General features: G+C 37.1%; 1 protein-coding gene and 2 long non-coding RNA genes across 53 annotated transcripts in view; 1 reads left to right on the top strand and 2 right to left on the bottom strand.

The window, feature by feature from the left end:
• elna (elastin a) overlaps positions 1–17030 on the top strand; it is a 115526-nt gene that overhangs the window by 62778 nt on the left and 35718 nt on the right. For 7 of the 50 annotated variants that reach the window (XM_049478690.1, XM_049478693.1, XM_049478691.1 and 4 more), the window contains 24 exons: positions 462–551; positions 1542–1586; positions 1722–1784; positions 1901–1978; positions 5472–5507; positions 5623–5682; positions 5792–5842; positions 7581–7649; positions 9127–9147; positions 10913–10963; positions 11651–11695; positions 11784–11849; positions 12078–12122; positions 12209–12301; positions 12555–12599; positions 12682–12765; positions 13018–13062; positions 13164–13256; positions 13509–13553; positions 13654–13722; positions 13964–14008; positions 14095–14163; positions 14318–14365; positions 16035–16127. In XM_049478690.1, the coding sequence (XP_049334647.1) occupies positions 462–551; positions 1542–1586; positions 1722–1784; positions 1901–1978; positions 5472–5507; positions 5623–5682; positions 5792–5842; positions 7581–7649; positions 9127–9147; positions 10913–10963; positions 11651–11695; positions 11784–11849; positions 12078–12122; positions 12209–12301; positions 12555–12599; positions 12682–12765; positions 13018–13062; positions 13164–13256; positions 13509–13553; positions 13654–13722; positions 13964–14008; positions 14095–14163; positions 14318–14365; positions 16035–16127 (1449 nt within the window). The remainder of the gene's footprint in view (positions 1–461; positions 552–1541; positions 1587–1721; positions 1785–1900; positions 1979–5471; positions 5508–5622; positions 5683–5791; positions 5843–7580; positions 7650–9126; positions 9148–10912; positions 10964–11650; positions 11696–11783; positions 11850–12077; positions 12123–12208; positions 12302–12554; positions 12600–12681; positions 12766–13017; positions 13063–13163; positions 13257–13508; positions 13554–13653; positions 13723–13963; positions 14009–14094; positions 14164–14317; positions 14366–16034; positions 16128–17030) is intronic. The other 43 variants (XM_049478740.1, XM_049478712.1, XM_049478692.1 and 40 more) reach the window with 42 other exon arrangements.
• On the bottom strand, positions 9410–11164 carry LOC125801707 (uncharacterized). Its single transcript, XR_007438874.1, has 3 exons — positions 10336–11164; positions 9626–10041; positions 9410–9583 (listed from the first exon to the last, which is right to left on the bottom strand). It is a non-coding gene; the product is annotated as an uncharacterized LOC125801707 (long non-coding RNA).
• Positions 12701–15912, bottom strand: LOC111194547 (uncharacterized). 2 transcript variants are annotated; one of them, XR_007438873.1, is made up of 4 exons: positions 15277–15664; positions 14070–14151; positions 13710–13799; positions 12701–12753 (listed from the first exon to the last, which is right to left on the bottom strand). It is a non-coding gene; the product is annotated as an uncharacterized LOC111194547 (long non-coding RNA). The 2 variants fall into 2 exon arrangements; XR_002651150.2 differs by lacking the exon at positions 12701–12753 and adding an exon at positions 12872–13244 and having other exon boundaries at positions 15277–15912.

Genomic DNA, 17030 nt, shown 5'->3' with positions numbered 1-17030 from the left:
TCATTCATTCATTTATTCATTGATTCAAAGGCTCAATAAGTGATATTAATCTCAATCTGCCGACTGGGCAGGCCATAAAAGTGTTGCAGCCTTATAGAGACATTCCTAGAAATTTCTTGGGTGAGCATTATCCTGCTGAAAAATGGAAGTTGGAATTTCAGCCATGAAAGACAATAAGTGTGGCCACAAGATGCCCTGCACATATCAGTACTAGATACAAGATGCCCACCTTCCTGGAAATGTAACTACACTCCCCGCGACATGGAGAGCTTCAGCTGTGATTGGTCCACCGGGGCTGGTGTTCCCGCCTTGGCAGTTTGCCGCTTGTTTATAAACTATGTGATTAATCATTGCCTCAGGCCTTGGCTCTGTTTAAGGCTCTGGTCTGAGCTGGGTCTTCTAAAAGGGAGGAGAAAAAACATTAAATAAAAATGTTTTCAGCGCTTCATTCTCTGTGTTAGGTCCAGTTATTCCTCAGACTGGATTACCAGGTGTGGGCCCTGGGGGAAAAGCTGCAAAGCCTGGAAAGGCAGGAAAGGCACCAGTGCCAGGTAAGTGTGTGATTCAGAACTTCCACATTTTTGGTATAATTAGATTATATCATGTACTCATGCAATACACAGACTATCAGTTTATGATTAAGTGAAAAGTAAAACAAGTAACAAAATACAGATCAGTCTCCATCTAGCAGTACCACTGTATTCCACTGGGGGCCTGAGAGCCAAAGTTTTAAAACCACTGACCTTGAGTTTCTTAATGGTAATTATGATAATGACATACTGATTTATCTGTTGAGATTCTGTATGAACAATGTTCAAAATATGAAGAAAAATGAATGGGTTATTCAGGGTTGTTTTTTTTTTTTTTTTACACCAAATTAACACTTTTAATATAAATCTTGCTTATGATGCTTAATGTGAAAAACTTCAAAAATCAAAAATCATAAAAACAAATTTGACATCATTTGAAAGTTTAAATTGCCCACTATTAACAGACATTATCAATTTTATGAGCTATGAGACAGAATTAATACATTTCTATTACAATATCCCATCACTTCTTGGGATTAAAGAAACCCAAAAGTGGGTTGCAGACAGCTTGTAAAAAATAAATGCATAAAAAACAGAATGCTAATCTAATTTTGTACTCATCTTTTATATTGGGAAATATATTGGCCCTATGTATTTTGTGCAGTTTTAATATTTAATTTTTTTGTGGGAAATTTTATACATATAGTTGTCATATTTCTTCTCAGTTTCTTTAAAAAAATGCTCTTAAATTTACTTTGCATACATATTCAATTTAAATCGTTTTTTAAAAAGCTTTTTTTTTAATACATTACATTTGATTGTTTTTTTATTCTATAAAAGTGAGTCGTGACCTAATGACCATGAGAAAACGCGGGTCCTGGACCTCACTATAGAACCCACAACCTTATAAATGGCCCAGCACTTTAATCACTGACAAACAGAACTGGTGCAAATAGAAGAACTATGCAGGAACTGATGTTTTTTTATATAATCCATTACTGGTATTTGTAGGTGTCGGTGTCCCTGGAGCTTTTCAAGGACTTGTACCTGGACAAGGTGTGTGTCATATCTTTTCTTGTCATATCTATACATTTTATATTTTTTACTCTATAACCAAGATTAAGTGTCTAAACACTCACTGTTTAAACACATTGTAAATGTAAAAACACTGTGTGTATCCTGCCTCTACAGGATATGGTGGCCAGGGAGTGCTTCCAGGTGTAGCAACAGGAACTGGACTTAAACCCAAATCAGGTACATTCTCCATCACTAAAGCCAGTGACGGCTGAGCTGCTCATTGTGTTAAAAATTGAGAGCTAAAAAAAAAAACAACAAAAAAAAAACACTATGGATTGTGTTTTTCTGTACAGGCACAGGTGGTACTGGTGGAGGTCAGATGCAGCCTGGAGTTTTTCATGGATACCCTCTTAAATCTCCTAAAGCTCCAGGTATTTAACTCTTTATTTCAGTCTTGTTGTATAAGTCTTCTCCAGCTGTTTTGGATTTGCTGTTTTGCCCCTGAAAATAATCTTATTACAGATGGAACTATTGTTTTAACTTCATTGGTAGAATTCAAAGGGTCTTGACATTTAAAATGTGGCCCTGATAACTTTGAAAGTGCAGATCCTCGTTTAAGATCCTCAGAGAGCTATTTGCCATGAGGTGCCAGGTTGGAACTTTCAGTGACCAGTATTAGAGAGTATAAGAGCTGTACTACAGTGCTCAATTTGGACATTTAGGGGTGTAGTCTCTTAGAAGTAACTAAACAGTTATCTTAGAAAGTGAAATCCTATCAAATGTAGATCAAATATCTAATATTTCTCATTTTAGCATTGTGTTTTCAGAGTTGTTTAAAGTAATTTTATTTATTGTATTGAAGTGTCTTATCCCACTGGCTGATCATTTTGATTATTTTAATCATACTGATCATTATTTCTTTGCAAAAGCTTGAACTGAGCAAAATGAACTCCTAATAAAATATGGAAATCAAGTAGAATATTAGAAATAACTGAATTAATCTTGCATTGTAATCACAATGATTTAACAGGATTGCAATTGTGAAGAGATTATGTTTTACCAAGTGTGCAGATGCTCAAATATATTACAATCATGGGTACCACTTTAAAATAAGACTACCTTTATAAAGGGTTTATAAATGGTTTTACAATTAGTTTATTAATGGTTACTAATTATGTTGTAAATTATGCCATAAAAATCATTAATAATCAGTTATAACACATACGTAGAAAGGGCAAAAATTACCTGCTGTTGACAAATATTGAACTCACAGCCATCTATATTGTTGGCCTTTCTACGTATGCGTCATAACTGATTATTAATAATTAATGATTTTTAAGGCATTTACGACCTAATTAGTAACAATTAATAAACTAATTGTAAACCATTTATAAACCCTTTATAAAAGTAGTCTTATTTTAATGTGGTGCCCAAATTATGAAATGTGAAATGACAGTATTTACTATCTATTTTAGCTTATTTCTTTCCAGTGCAGAGACATTTCCTACCATATAATGGACACAACTACATGCGCTTCTATGGGTTCTACCCAAAGGTTATGTATGGTGGGTTGATCTGTAGCGTTACATACTATATAAACAGTTCTCTTTTTGGGGCCTTTAGATCATTTTTATAGACAAGTGAAATATGCAGTATTGTGTTAGGTCATCTTTTAGTGCCAATGACAAAAAAAAAAACATGCACAGAATTCAATTAATTAAAAACTACTCATAATACATCACATGTAAATAGATCCACAAATGTGGGATGGATTGAATGTACTGTATAGAATGTATACGGTTTGGCAGAAGAAGTGAGAATTAGTTAAAGTGAGTCTGTAGGGTTAGGAAATTTAGGTGAGAATGTGTATTTGCATTTTTAAGCTTTTTTGTAGTTTGAGGGGCTTAGGTAACAAGAAAAATATGCCGGACCCTCTTTCTGAGACTGTGCATGTGATCTATGTATGTAAGACTTTTGACATAGGCAGAAAAAAAATCCTGCCAAAACCTACCAGACCACTTTGATTTAGGATTAATGTATTTTTAGGTTGTTAATGGATATTTACAAAAGACCACTACTGCTTTCAATTTAAAGAAAAAAAATCATAAGAACTGCTGCTTTAATGTTTGCTTATAATTCAGGCCTCAAAATCAGAACTGTGTGCTTCTAGAATATAGTCATGATTATAAAAGAAGGAAGTAGTGCAATCTACTGTATTGCTGTATGTGCAATACTCCAAAAAAATGGACACATGCATCTCTACTGTGCTCTTTGGGACTTCCTTTTCAAGATTTTTGAATTACGTCAAATCAAGCAAGTCCTAGAAAGCCTAGAAGAAAACTATTGATCTTTATCATCAACTTTATCATCTGTTTCATTGCACGTGTGCATTCTGTGGAGCTGTTTTTTATTTCCCATGCTAAAACATGGGACACGTCCACTGTAATTAGGATGAATCAGTAAATGAATGATAAATTATACTCCTGGTTCGTGGTGATTACTCCCTAAACAGATGTCGCTTTAGCTGCTTTATCCAGAATCACACATTCAAGCAGATCAAATGACAGCATAATGTGCAGTGAAAAGTTTGGAGATGGAAATGTCCAGTTTTTAGAATAACCCCAGCTTGGATAATTTAATGTTTCCCAGGTTTTGGGAAGATTAGGTCATGCTGTAATTGAATTCAGCTGCACATTCAGGGTTTTTGTCCAGTTTGTGCCGTGTTCTTCATGCTGTGTTCTCAGTGTTTTCTTGGAATTCGGTTGTAGGCTTAAGGCATGACCTAATTTACACAAAACCTGTTGTAACTGTAGAGATTGTAGAAATAAATGAAGTGTTAATACTAACCTCCTCTCACAGCATTTAAACTGACAAGAAAATGTGCTTTATAAAGGGCTGCAGCAATGGATCGGTTTAATACAAATTTTACCCAACCTTAAATATTTTTAACCCTAGACATAAACATGGTTCAACATGTGTAGATACACATTTAAAGAGCAGTGCATTAAAACCTGTTCCTCAGTGAACAAATTTTAACTGCAACAAACAAACAAGCATTTACAAGCTGTGACAAGTTTGTGTCATGTTTGTAACTCGTGATAATGTAGTGTGTTTTTGTTAATACATTTTATTACTGTAAAACTGTAAAAGGTGAAACACAGTCTTGCTCAAGGACACTTATTGGTGTAGCACATCATAGTATCCCAGAGTGAGAATTTAACCCGTCTCCAACATGGTGTGACACCTGACCAACTGCTAATGACCCGCCCTCATGTTTAACAGCAGAAAAAAAAACACTATATGATCTCAGAACAGCTTAAAATTATATCTGTACACTGCCAGGCATTATTTTTGGGTAATTTATGGGCAAAGGGAAGTTAATAAAAGCTTAAAGCAAATCTAAAAAAAAAAAAAAAAAATTCTTTGTTTTGTATTTTTAAATCCGGGCATATTCTAATTGCTATAACTTAATGACAATGTTTTAATTACCTAAAACAGGCAGCAGTATTGTGTCCCATGACTTTTGCCATATCCCATGAAAGCGAAAAAAATACGGCATGGACCTGCAGAATATGAATGAGAGCTCTCAGTCAAGTGTGGCGTTTCCCAAGCCATTCCCTAAAGTAACACTTATTAGTTTCTTATCAATTTATATACTGATGTCCCATGACATGCCAGTGTATATTTAAACTAGGGAAATGTCACAGTTGTTAATGCTGAACCCTGATTGGCTGTTGCTTTGTTTTTGCAAAAGATAAAAAACGAAAAACTCTGATAATCAGAAGTTGTTTCCACTGTAACACAAACCGCAAAACTGAAATACAATCCTGCTGTGAAAATGACCTTCACAGATGATATTCAGATGGTCTCCAGCTCTTCATTATCTGCATTATCTGTCTGAAATCCTACACATTTCTCCAACAGGTGGTTCTCCATATGCTGGTGGAAAGGTTCCATACGGTACAGTGGCACTTCACTGAAAATATGCATGAATACAGTTTATTTTTATTTTATTTTATCATGTTTTTTGGGGATGTTAGCATGTTTTGCCTCACTCTCACATGCTGTGCTTTAGGTTATGGTGGTTTTGGCAAAACCGGAGCTGGCACTAAGCCAGGCTACCCCACTGGCACTGGTGCGTAATGCAAGTGGTCTAGACTCTCACTGTGAACACACAGTTTAAGCCGTACAGGAAGCTGTGCATGTCCACTGGCTGATGATTTGTGATGCCTTTGTGTGTTCAGGTGTGGGAACATTGGGTGTTTCAGCTGCACAGGCCAAAGCTGCTAAGTATGGTAATAATGCACTATTCAGTTAGAATTGGTGTTTTTTTTTTTCTCTTTAAGTTAAAGGAATTGTTTAGCAAGGAATTAAATTAACAGCATTTATCGTTTACACCAGATGCAGTTGATCAGCTAATGCATTTGTAATAATTGGACAAGCAATACATGTTTTCTTTTTGTTGCAAACGAGACAAGCTTTAGACAAAATCTTTGGCAACGTCAAGACTGTTGGATACATTAAATGAGAAATCCAGTGTGAAATGAACTAAGGATATAGTGAAACATGATAACAATTATGAAGTTTTATGGAATAGCCCACCGTCGTTCACCCTGAGCATTCAGAAATACAGAGCTTTTAGCCGATGCTCCCAATAGACTTACAATGCTAGTGATAGGGGCATAGCATTGCACCATTAACAAGCTCACAGTACCTCCAAACGTCATTGGTAGAATTCAAAGTGTCTTGACAATTAAAATGTGGCCCTGATAACTTTGAAAGCTGCAGATCCTCATTAAGATCCTCAGCGAGTTATTTGCAATGAGGTGCCAGGTTGGACCTTTCAGTGACCAGTATGAGAGAGTGCAAGAGCTGTACTACAGTGCTTAATTTGGACATTTAGGGGTGTAGTCTCTTAGGGGTGTACTCACTTTTGTTGCCGGTGGTTTGGACATGAATGGCTGTATATTGAGTTATTTTAAGTGAAGTATAAATTCACACTGATATATAAGCTACACACAGACTACTTTTCATTGTGTCAAAGTGTAATTTTGTCAGTGTTGTCCCATGAAAAGATATACTTAAATATCTGCAGAAATGTGAGGGGTGTACTCACTTTTGTGATACACTGTTTATTAATTATTAAAGACTTACTTTGCATGGGCAGTGCTATGCCCCTATCACTAGCATTGAAAGCCTGTTGGAAGCATTGGCTAAAAGCACTGCATTTCTGAATGCTGGGGGTGAACAGAGCTGTGCTATTCAACAAAAGTTAATGATCATTATCCTGTTTCACTACAACCCAAGTGCATTTCACACTGGTGACTTCTTTAATATGGGCACTTCTACATTAAGAGTTGTACTTATCTGGTCATATGGAAACTACAGACGATTTGACTCCTGTTCTTGTAGCAGCCTTGGAGTGCTAGCTATTCTACAAATAAAAGGATAAGGGTTAGGATCAGTACTAATCAAATATGATTGCACTTAACAATAAGGCTCAGCCTACTTTCACATGTTCTAAACTGAAAAATTAAAACATTTCTGATACCAAATATGTCTTGGCTGATCAACAGCACCTACGCTAAGTGACAATTTTACGATCATGTGATCTTTCACTAGACTTTTCCTTTAACAGCACTGCACGCTCACATTTTCACATCCACACTAAGAAGCAGATCACTGGATGCTATAAGCGTGGGAGGAATTATGCTATTAGTAAACACAGGGGATTGTACGCTGTCTTTTTCTATGTAACGTTTTCACTTTATAAGCAATAAGTGCTATTTTCCTGATAAATATTTGGGAACATGGAAAAGTTTTGTCCATTGGTTTCATGTTGGAGCCTCTAGATGTGGGCTGTAATTATGGTACTCATTAGAAAAAACCAACTGGGTCCCAGAAACAAGTCAGTATAAACCCACACAGAGCCACACACATATATATATAGAGAAATAAATCATATAATTGTGTTGTGCTGAACAATGTAGTCATTTGTAGTGTCCTGAGTTTAGGTCTTTCCCTTTCCTCTAGGTGCTGGAGCTGGTTTAGGTGGGGTTGGAGGTGTGCAAGGAGCTGGTGGACTTTACCCTGGTGTTGGAGGTGACAAAATAACATTAATTCTCCTACAGCACATGTGTCAAACACAAGGCCCGCGGGCCAAATGTGGCCCGCCACGTCCTTTTATGTGGCCCGCGAGAGCTTGTAAAATCTTAGTGTCTATAATAAATAGGTCAGAAGCGTGCTTTGACCAAAAACTACATTTCCCACAATGCTTGTCGATTGTGTTACCCGCGAAGTTACGGCTTACTGCCGCTACAGGGCAGTGTAGTCATTGATGTGGAAACCCTGCCGGAGGGAAGGCGTAACTTCGCGGGTGGAATTGAGACATACAAATGTTTATCCCATAATGTCCAGAAAAAGAAAAGTTGATGCAGACGGACGGCTGTGCTTCAAGGCGAAAGACCGGTATGCTTTTTGTGTTACTGACCAAAATAAATGCTTTTTATGAGAGATATAAGTTGTGTATAAATAGTCACACTTTCACCGCAGCAAAGGACGAGGACGTGAATCACTTATCTAACCAGCCTTTACTGATTTCTGCCCCCAATAACCCTTTCAATAACCTCCAATAGCCTTTAATAGTCTTCAGTAGCCTTCAACAGTCTAACCTTACAGCCGTGCTGTGTCCACTAAACTCCGTAGTTATAAACATCATGAGGTTAGCAGCGCGCTAACTGACCTGTTTATAATGTAATCCGAGCAGTGACTCCGTGACGCTGCTCTAAACTGCTGCTGTTAGCTGCTTGGGCTGAAAGATGAACTGTAGAGAGCTGTATTATCCGTTTAGTGGGGTTAAAACCTTTATTTCCTATACAGAAGAACTTAAAAAAATTAAAAACGCTCCAGACTGGCTGAGCTGAGCCCTGTAGCCTGTGGCTGGGCTGTAGCTCTGACTAAGTAAAGACTGCGGGCTTGTGCTGCTGCAGCTGCAGCTCCGACTAGTGGTTGGATGAGGAACTGCTAAATCTGAGGAAATGCTAAATCTGTCACATGTCCTTAGCAGCTCACAATTTTTGATTTTATGTTTATTAAGCCTCTTTTCAGTATCAAACGTTTTGATCAAAGTTAATATAACTTGTATTTGATGTCATTTCTATTCACTTGAATAGTTTGGTTCTTGATTGATGGAGTTTTTGGATTTCATACCATGACAAATTAAAAGGATTTATGTTAATAGAGCAACAAGCAAACATTTTTTCCATGCAACTGTAATATTTGATTGAATATAGTTATTTAACATTAAGGAGTAATTACATTCATTTTATATTACATTTGGTTACATTTTATTACATTTATAAGTTACATCTGGCCCTCAGAGGACAGCCATGTGCTAATGTGGCCCTCGGCCAAAATGAGTTTGACACCCCTGTCCTACAGGGTTCTTGCACCATTTTAAAAGTCAAATTTAATGCTTTTTAAGATCCTTTTATAACCTGAATATAATTGAAGACCCAAAAAATGTAGGCAAATTTCCCATTTTATATATTTTTTTTCATTTTGTTCAATTGTTATGCAGAACCGAACCCACCTGGCATATGTAAGTTGCATGAGCTTTTTTGAAGCTTCCTGCACATATGGAAAAAGGAGGAAATAATCAATTAAATTGTAGTGATGATGTTTATAATACTAATACTACTACTACCACCATTGCTACTTCTACTACTACTACTACTACTAATAATAATAATAATAACGCTGGAAAACATTAATAATAACTTGTAAAACGTGCAGATTTATTTTTTTCACCCTGGGTAGGGTGGGAGGCCCCAGTGGCACTTAACATGCACAAATGGGGTCTCCAACTGAAACATTTGAGAACCGCAGTTGTAGAATACAGCTTAAAATGATTTGTCATTTATATTTATTATTTCCAGTTAGCTATCTCGCCGCTAACATTAGTATGATAGCATGCTAGCTAACTCTCCACTAACCTTAGTTCTCTCCCTGTTAATGTTAGCTTACTCTCCACTAACCTTGGTTCTCTCCCCAGTAATGCTAGCTAACTCGCCACTAACCTTAGTTCTCTCCCCAGTAATGTTAGCTAACTCTCCACTAACCTTAGTTCTCTCCCTGGTAATGTTAGCTAACTCTCTCCCTGGTAATGTTAGCTAACTCTTCACTAACCTTAGTTCTCTCCCCGGTAATGTTAGCTAGCTCTCCACTAACCTTAGTTCTCTCCCCAGTAATGTTAGCTAGCTCTCCACTAACCTTAGTTCTCTCCCCAGTAATGTTAGCTAACTCTCCACTAACCTTAGTTCTCTCCCCAGTAATGTTAGCTAACTCTCCACTAACCTTAGTTCTCTCTCCGGTAATGCTAGTTAACTCTGCATTAACCTTAGTTCTCTCCCCGGTAATGCTAGTTAACTCTGCATTAACCTTCTGCACTAACCTTAGTTCTCTCCCCGGTAATGCTAGTTAACTCTGCACTAACCTTAGTTCTCTCCCCAGTAATGTTAGCTAACTCTCCACTAACCTTAGTTCTCTCCACGGTAATGCTAGCTAACTCTCCACTAACCTTAGTTCTCTCCCCAGTAATGTTAGCTAACTCTCCACTAACCTTAGTTCTCTCTCCGGTAATGTTAGCTAACTCTCCACTAACCTTAGTTCTCTCTCCGGTAATGTTAGCTAACTCTCCACTAACCTTAGTTCTCTCTCCGGTAATGCTAGTTAACTCTGCACTAACCGTAGTTCCTTCCCCAGTAATACTAGTTAACTCTGCACTAACCTTAGTTCTCTCCCCGGTAATGCTAGTTAACTCTGCACTAACCTTAGTTCTCTCCCCGGTAACGTTACCTAACTCTTCACCAACCTCCACTAATTAGCTCACCGCTAATAATAGTATGTTAGTTAGCTCGCCGCTAACGTTAGCTAGCTCTACGCTAACCTTAGTTCTCTCCCCGGATTAGTTGTTTACTGTGGGCCAAAGTGTTTTCCCACTGGTATTAAACTGAAAAATTTATGCCAATAGTAAATAAAGACAATTTAACTTAAAGAACACGTGATGTAGCCAGAAGAAATCCTTCCAAAACCTACCAGACCACACTGCATTAGAATGAATGTATTTGGAAGTTGCAGGGATGGTCACTTCATCACACTGATACAATTTATTAGAATATTTTATCCCTTGGTTTCAATTTAAAAGGAAAACATTTTAAGGACTGCTGCTTTAATGTTGAATTACACTGTGATGTTCTTATTACCGGGGATATTATTGCTGCTAAAAGAACTGTATGTTTCTAGAAGATAGCAGAATTGAACCCTCTGAATTGAAGTAGTGTAATTTATTGCATTGCTGTGTTTAGGCGGGGTTGGATATGTTCCAGGAGCTGGTGGAGTTTACCCTGGTGCTGGAGGTGACAAAATAACACAAACTCCTTAGTTACTTACAGAACTGTTATTGAAATTTCAATCCAAAAATATTCCAAAATTTTCAGTCAGATCTGCCTCCTGACTATGAAGTCTGTAACCACCCTGCTGAAAAAAAAAAACAGCTCAAAACATGGTAAAAACATACCTTATGTGTGTGATCTTATAATTTTTATAAACAATTCCTAACCTATAAAATAAAATGCTTTTATTGTGATAATTTCCACCTCTGCTGCGCCCTCTCAGGTTCAACTGTGCTATAGGAGTGGATGATGTTTCCGTGTACTTTGGTACGCAGGCACATCACAATATGCAGATCAGTCAATTACTAATATTGCCCACCTGCTGACGTCCAACCTTCTGCATCACACTGCTATCTGAGGCACACTGCTGCTGCTGTAGCTCAGCCAATCAGCTCTCACTCCTGTCCTGCCCCTAAACCCATACATTACCCAGGGTGATTTTTAGAGAGGGTAGAGTCAGCAAAAATCTGAGGTTTTAGTGGCCCTTTAAAATGTTCTGTTCAGCATATCTAAACATGGTGTATTCATATAAAACTATGTAAAACTATCTATGGTATTATGATCTAAAGCAAACATATATATTACATGGCATATTACAGGACTACATAATATTATTAATATTAATATTATCCTCAACACTTTCTTCTCCAGGGGTCGGTGGTCTAACACCAGCTCAGGCCAAGGCAGCTAAATACGGTGAATTATTATTTTAGCTTCACTCAGCTGTGATAAAATATCAGTGAACGTTCACATACTAATAGTACTGGTTTCTGCTTTCATTCAGGTGCTGGAGCTGGTTTAGGTGGTGTGGGTGGTGTACCAGGAGCTGGTGTAGGTGGTGTCCCAGGAGGTGAGAGAAACTGATAACTAAGGATGACATACAGACATATGCAAAATTTATGCTTATAAATTGAGATTCAGGATATATTCCTAGAAAGTAAATTTGCACTACTCTAAATACATATATTTCTATTTGAAAAATGAAAATCTTAAATGTATTGTTTATGTAATGTTATGTTATGTTGTACAAATGCAAATTTTTGCATGGGCATTAAACCACGAACACTTTCTTCTCTAGGGATCGGTGGTCTAACACCAGCTCAGGCCAAAGCAGCTAAATACGGTAAGTGTTAATATTTTATCTGCACTCAGCTGTGATGAAGCATCAGGGTATGTTCAGTTATTAATAGTACTGGTTGATGCTTTCAGGTGCTGGAGCTGGTTTAGGTGGTGCTGGTGGTGTACCTGGAGCTGGTTTCGGTGGTGTTCCAAGAGCTGGGGGACCTTACCCTGGAGTAGGAGGTGAGAGAAATGGACTGAAGGATGGACAGAAAGATGGAATAGATAGACAGACATGCAAAATAAAATTGATGCTTGCCACTGATTATGTTCCTGCTTGAGTTAATCAAGATTTATTCCCAAAAAATAAATCTGCAATTCACAAAAAATATATATATTTTTTTAATTAAAATTAAAATAATCTTAAATGTGATTTAGGCCCAATTTACGTTTGTAAAGTTTCGCGTGAATATTAAATAAACACTTTCTTCCCCAGGGATCGGTGGTCTAACACCAGCTCAGGCCAAGGCAGCTAAATATGGTGAGTGCTAATGTTTTTGCTGCACTCAAGCCATCAGTATATATTCACCTACTAATAATACAGTACTGGCTGATGCTTTTAGGTGCTGGAGCTGGTTTAGGTGGAGCTGGTTTAGGTGGTGCTGGTGGTGTACCAGGAGCTGGAGTACCTTACCCTGGAGCAGGAGGTGAGGGAAACAGATAGAAGGTTATAGACATACAAATTTGATGCTTGTCATTGATTGAGGTTCTGCTTGGGTTAATCAAGATTTATTCCCCCCAGAAAATTCTGCATTACAACGAAAAATATATATAATTTTAATAATGAAATAACCTTAAATGTAATGTTAATACATCAAATTTACAATTGTATTTATTTATGTATTTATTTATTTTTTGCATAAATGTTAAATACTAATAATAAACACTTTCTTCTCCAGGACTCGGTGGTCTAACACCAGCTCAGGCCAAGGCAGCTAAATACGGTGAGTGTTAATATTTTATCATTAATAACTTATTAAAGCTTAGCTGTGATAAAACATCAGTATTCATTCACTTAGTAATAATTAATGATTGATGTTTTTAGGTGCAGGAGCTGGTTTAGGTGGTGTACCAGGAGCTGGTTTAGGTGGTGCTGGTGGTGTTCCAAGAGCTGGAGTACCTTACCCTGGAGCAGGAGGTAAGAAAAAAAAAGAATGTTAGATGGATAGACGGAATATAGACAGACATACAAATTTGATGCTGGTCACTTATTAAGGTTCTGCTTAGGTTAATCAAGACTTATTCCCAGGATGGAAATCGCCTACATAATTACACTAAAAAATATATGTTTAAAAATGAAATAATCTTAAATATAATGTTAATACATCAAATTTAATATCAAATTTTTGCATAAATGTTAAATACTAATAATAGACACTTTTTTCTCTAGGGATCGGTGGTCTAACACCAGCTCAGGCCAAGGCAGCTAAATATGGTGAGTGTTAATATTTTACTATCAATAACTTGTGATAAAATACTGTGATAAAACATCAGTATTCATTCACTTAGTAATAATTAATGGTTGATGTTTTTAGGTGCTGGAGCTGGTTTAGGTGGTGCTGGTGGTGTTCCAGGAGCTGGAGGACTTTACCCTGGAGCAGGAGGTAAGATAACACACATAGATCTGATGCGAATCTTGTTTTTGTCAGGTTTTATTCTCTGGCAATACATCTGCAATACACTGAGGAAAAGAGGAAAATATATATATATATAAAATAATGTAAATCTTTAAACTAAACAACTAAATTAAAATTAAATTAAACAACTTTAAATTAAACAACTAATTGACATCTGATACTTGTTGCATGAACATTAAACATTATACCCGAACACTTTTTTCTCCAGGGATCGGTGGTCTAACACCAGCTCAGGCCAAGGCAGCTAAATATGGTGAGTGTTAATATTTAATCTGCACTCGGCTGTGATAAAATATCAGTGTACCTGTACTTACTACTAGTACTGGTTGATGTTTTTAGGTGCTGGAGCTGGTTTAGGTGGTGCTGGTGGTGTTCCAGGAGCTGGAGGGTTTTACCCTGGAGCAGGAGGTGAGAGAAATGGATAGAAGGGTGGATTTTAGACGGATGGACACCCTACCCCTAGACATGCACTAACAAAACAGAGGGGTTGGGCTAAGTGGTAGGGCCAAGGAAAGAAATGAGATTGGGCTAACTAGGGTGTGTTTGTTTTGATGTTTTCCAGTAGGTACAGGAGGACTCAGCCCTGCTCAGGCCAAAGCTGCTAAATATGGTGAGCACAATGATGTGTTTTCATCCATGATCACAATCCGAGACTATAGCCGTGTATGTTAGAGCCATTCTGTACATTGGACCATTCTCAACCAAACACCATAACTGTGCCTGATGCACTAACAATCCTATTCTTACCTTGTGTAACCCCTATCCCCAGTTAATTGGCAGAAATAAGTGCATGAGTTCTATATATACTTTCCCTTCTCTGTTTGTTACAATTAAATAAAATAAAATAATAGAAAAAAAGAAAACATTAAAAGGACTGTCACACAGGTATATAAAAATAGCCAGTAGTTTACTGAGTGTATCAAAAGCTGTAGGGCAAATAAGGCTTAGAATCGAGTGTCCTTTTCAGTACTTTCAACAAAAAAATAAATAGCAGGCTTCAATCAACAATAGAGTTTAATATTTTTTCAAGACAGATGTATAGTACCCTTTTCAAATGCAAGGGTAGTACAAATATACAGTGCACAAAAACTCAAATGTAAATTTAAGACACAAATTACAAAGTTCTATTTTAACAGTGCCCCAATTATTCAAATTACTATATCTTTGTTTCAAGTATTACAATTAATTTAATTATTAAAACTATAGCTCAGGATTATATTTTAGGATTAGATCTCAATTTAGAATTAGTATCTTAGATTTTAGCTGTAGCATTAATTTTAGGTTTTTCTTACTTTTAGAACTACACTGTCAGTTATTTATTTACATCCGTACTCAGAAATTTACCTTTAGGAGTTGGTTTGTAAAAAAAACACCACCTTAAATTATATTATTATAAACACGGATAAATTAGCAAAGAAATGAACAAAACAAAACGGTGCTGGCCTGGTTCGGAGCTGGCGCGCGTTGTGGCCTAAAACGTTGTGGCCGCTTCACTCTAACAAGTCAAAAGTTTCAGAGTACCTCAGAGTCTGTGAATATGAGCGAGAGCTGAGCGCGTGGTCCTGCAGCACGGAGCGTTTTCCCTCGGAGCCAGAGGAACTTTGAGCCACGGGGGGACTGGGTAGCAGTGTTAGCGGTTCTGGTGTCCAGTGAAGGCGGCGAAAGCACGAGTCAGTCAGTCCAGGGAACAGTCTCTCGGAGCGGCGCTGCAGCGAAAAGTTCACGGCTAGCGCAGAGTAGGCTAATACAAGATGCTAAACATACCCAGCCGAGCTGGCTAAGCTAACAGGGCTAACAGAACTTGCTTAGAGAGATTATTACAGCTTTATCCACCAGCACTCTTTCAGTATAGACATAAGTGTCCTTAAAAATACCGGTTAGGCAATTAATACTGATTGTCAGTGAATTTAGTTCACCCTGTGAGGACATTTTTCCTCCTCGCCTCTCCCCTCCCGTGGGTCGCTGCCGTTCTCTCTCTCCTCTCTCGGAGCTGGTCCCCTTCCAATCCTCTACTCCACCCCTCACCTTTGCACTTCTCCTTGAATTGCTCCCTTAATCGCTTTTAAGTGACTTTCTTGCAAAAAACACAGAAAATAAATGAATTATGTACTCGGTAACTTACTGCTTTGTTTTCTTTTTGAACAATCAATTTATTTTTTACTGTATTTATTAGTGTATCTATTTTAGAATTAGGGAGTTTCATATTTTTGTAGACGGGGTTATTCACTGTATGGAAAATAACCTGTGTACATTTAGTTACTAGTGATTTATCCTTTCAGGTGCTGGAGCTGGTTTAGGTGGTGCTGGTGGTGTACCAGGAGCTGGTTTAGGTGGTGTACCAGGAGCTGGAGCAACTTACCCTGGAGCAGGAGGTGAGAGAAACAGATAGAAGGACAGATGGACAAACAAATGCATTTATAGACAGACATCAGAGAAACAGAGTTGATTTAGGGTTAGTGTGACTTTAAATGAAAAATGGAGTGTGAAACAAAGGTTTGTACTTATTATCCTGTTTCACTTCACGCCAAGTCCATTTCACACTGCATTCATACCTCATTTAAAGATTGTAATTGATTGATCTTTCAAATCATTTTCATTTATTCCAAGACAATCATATTACATCTAAATTATTTGTCCAGTCCATTGAACATTTTAAGATCAATTAACTAAAACATTATTTAGTGAATTTCTACTGCTAAATAGTTATTTTAAGTATAAAAACTTTGCAGTGGAATCATTTTATATTTTTCTTACAATATCATGAAACACGGGATATAGAGCTCTGGAAAAAAAAAACAAGAGACCACTTCAGTTTCTGAATCAGTTTCTCTGATTTTGCTATTCATAGGTAAATGTTTAAGTAAAATGAACATTTTGTTTTATTTTATAAACTACGAACAACCTTACTCCAAAATTTGCAGAAAATGAGAAATGGCTGAAATAAACAAAACATATATGCAGAGCTTTCAGACCTCAAATAATGCAAAGAAAACAAGTTTATGTTCATAAAGTTTTAAGAGTTCAGAAATCAATATTTGGTGGAATAACCCTGTTTTTTATTCAGCTTGGCATGTTCTCCTCCACTAGTCTTACACATTGCTTTTGGATAAATTTAAGCAATTCCTGGTTCACAAATTCAAGCAGTTCAGCTTGTTTTATGGCTTGTCACCATCCATCTTCCTCTGGATTATATTCCTAAAGTTTTTAATTTGGTAAAATTAAGTTTTGCTAGCTCAAAAATGCAACTTGATGTACTAAAATGAAAATGTCTGTTA

The sequence above is a fragment of the Astyanax mexicanus genome, chromosome 4 (assembly GCF_023375975.1).
Source record: "Astyanax mexicanus isolate ESR-SI-001 chromosome 4, AstMex3_surface, whole genome shotgun sequence".
Lineage (NCBI taxonomy): Eukaryota > Metazoa > Chordata > Actinopteri > Characiformes > Acestrorhamphidae > Astyanax > Astyanax mexicanus.
The sequence above is the reverse complement of the archived record's forward strand: the minus strand, read 5'-3'. Positions and strand labels throughout refer to the sequence as shown.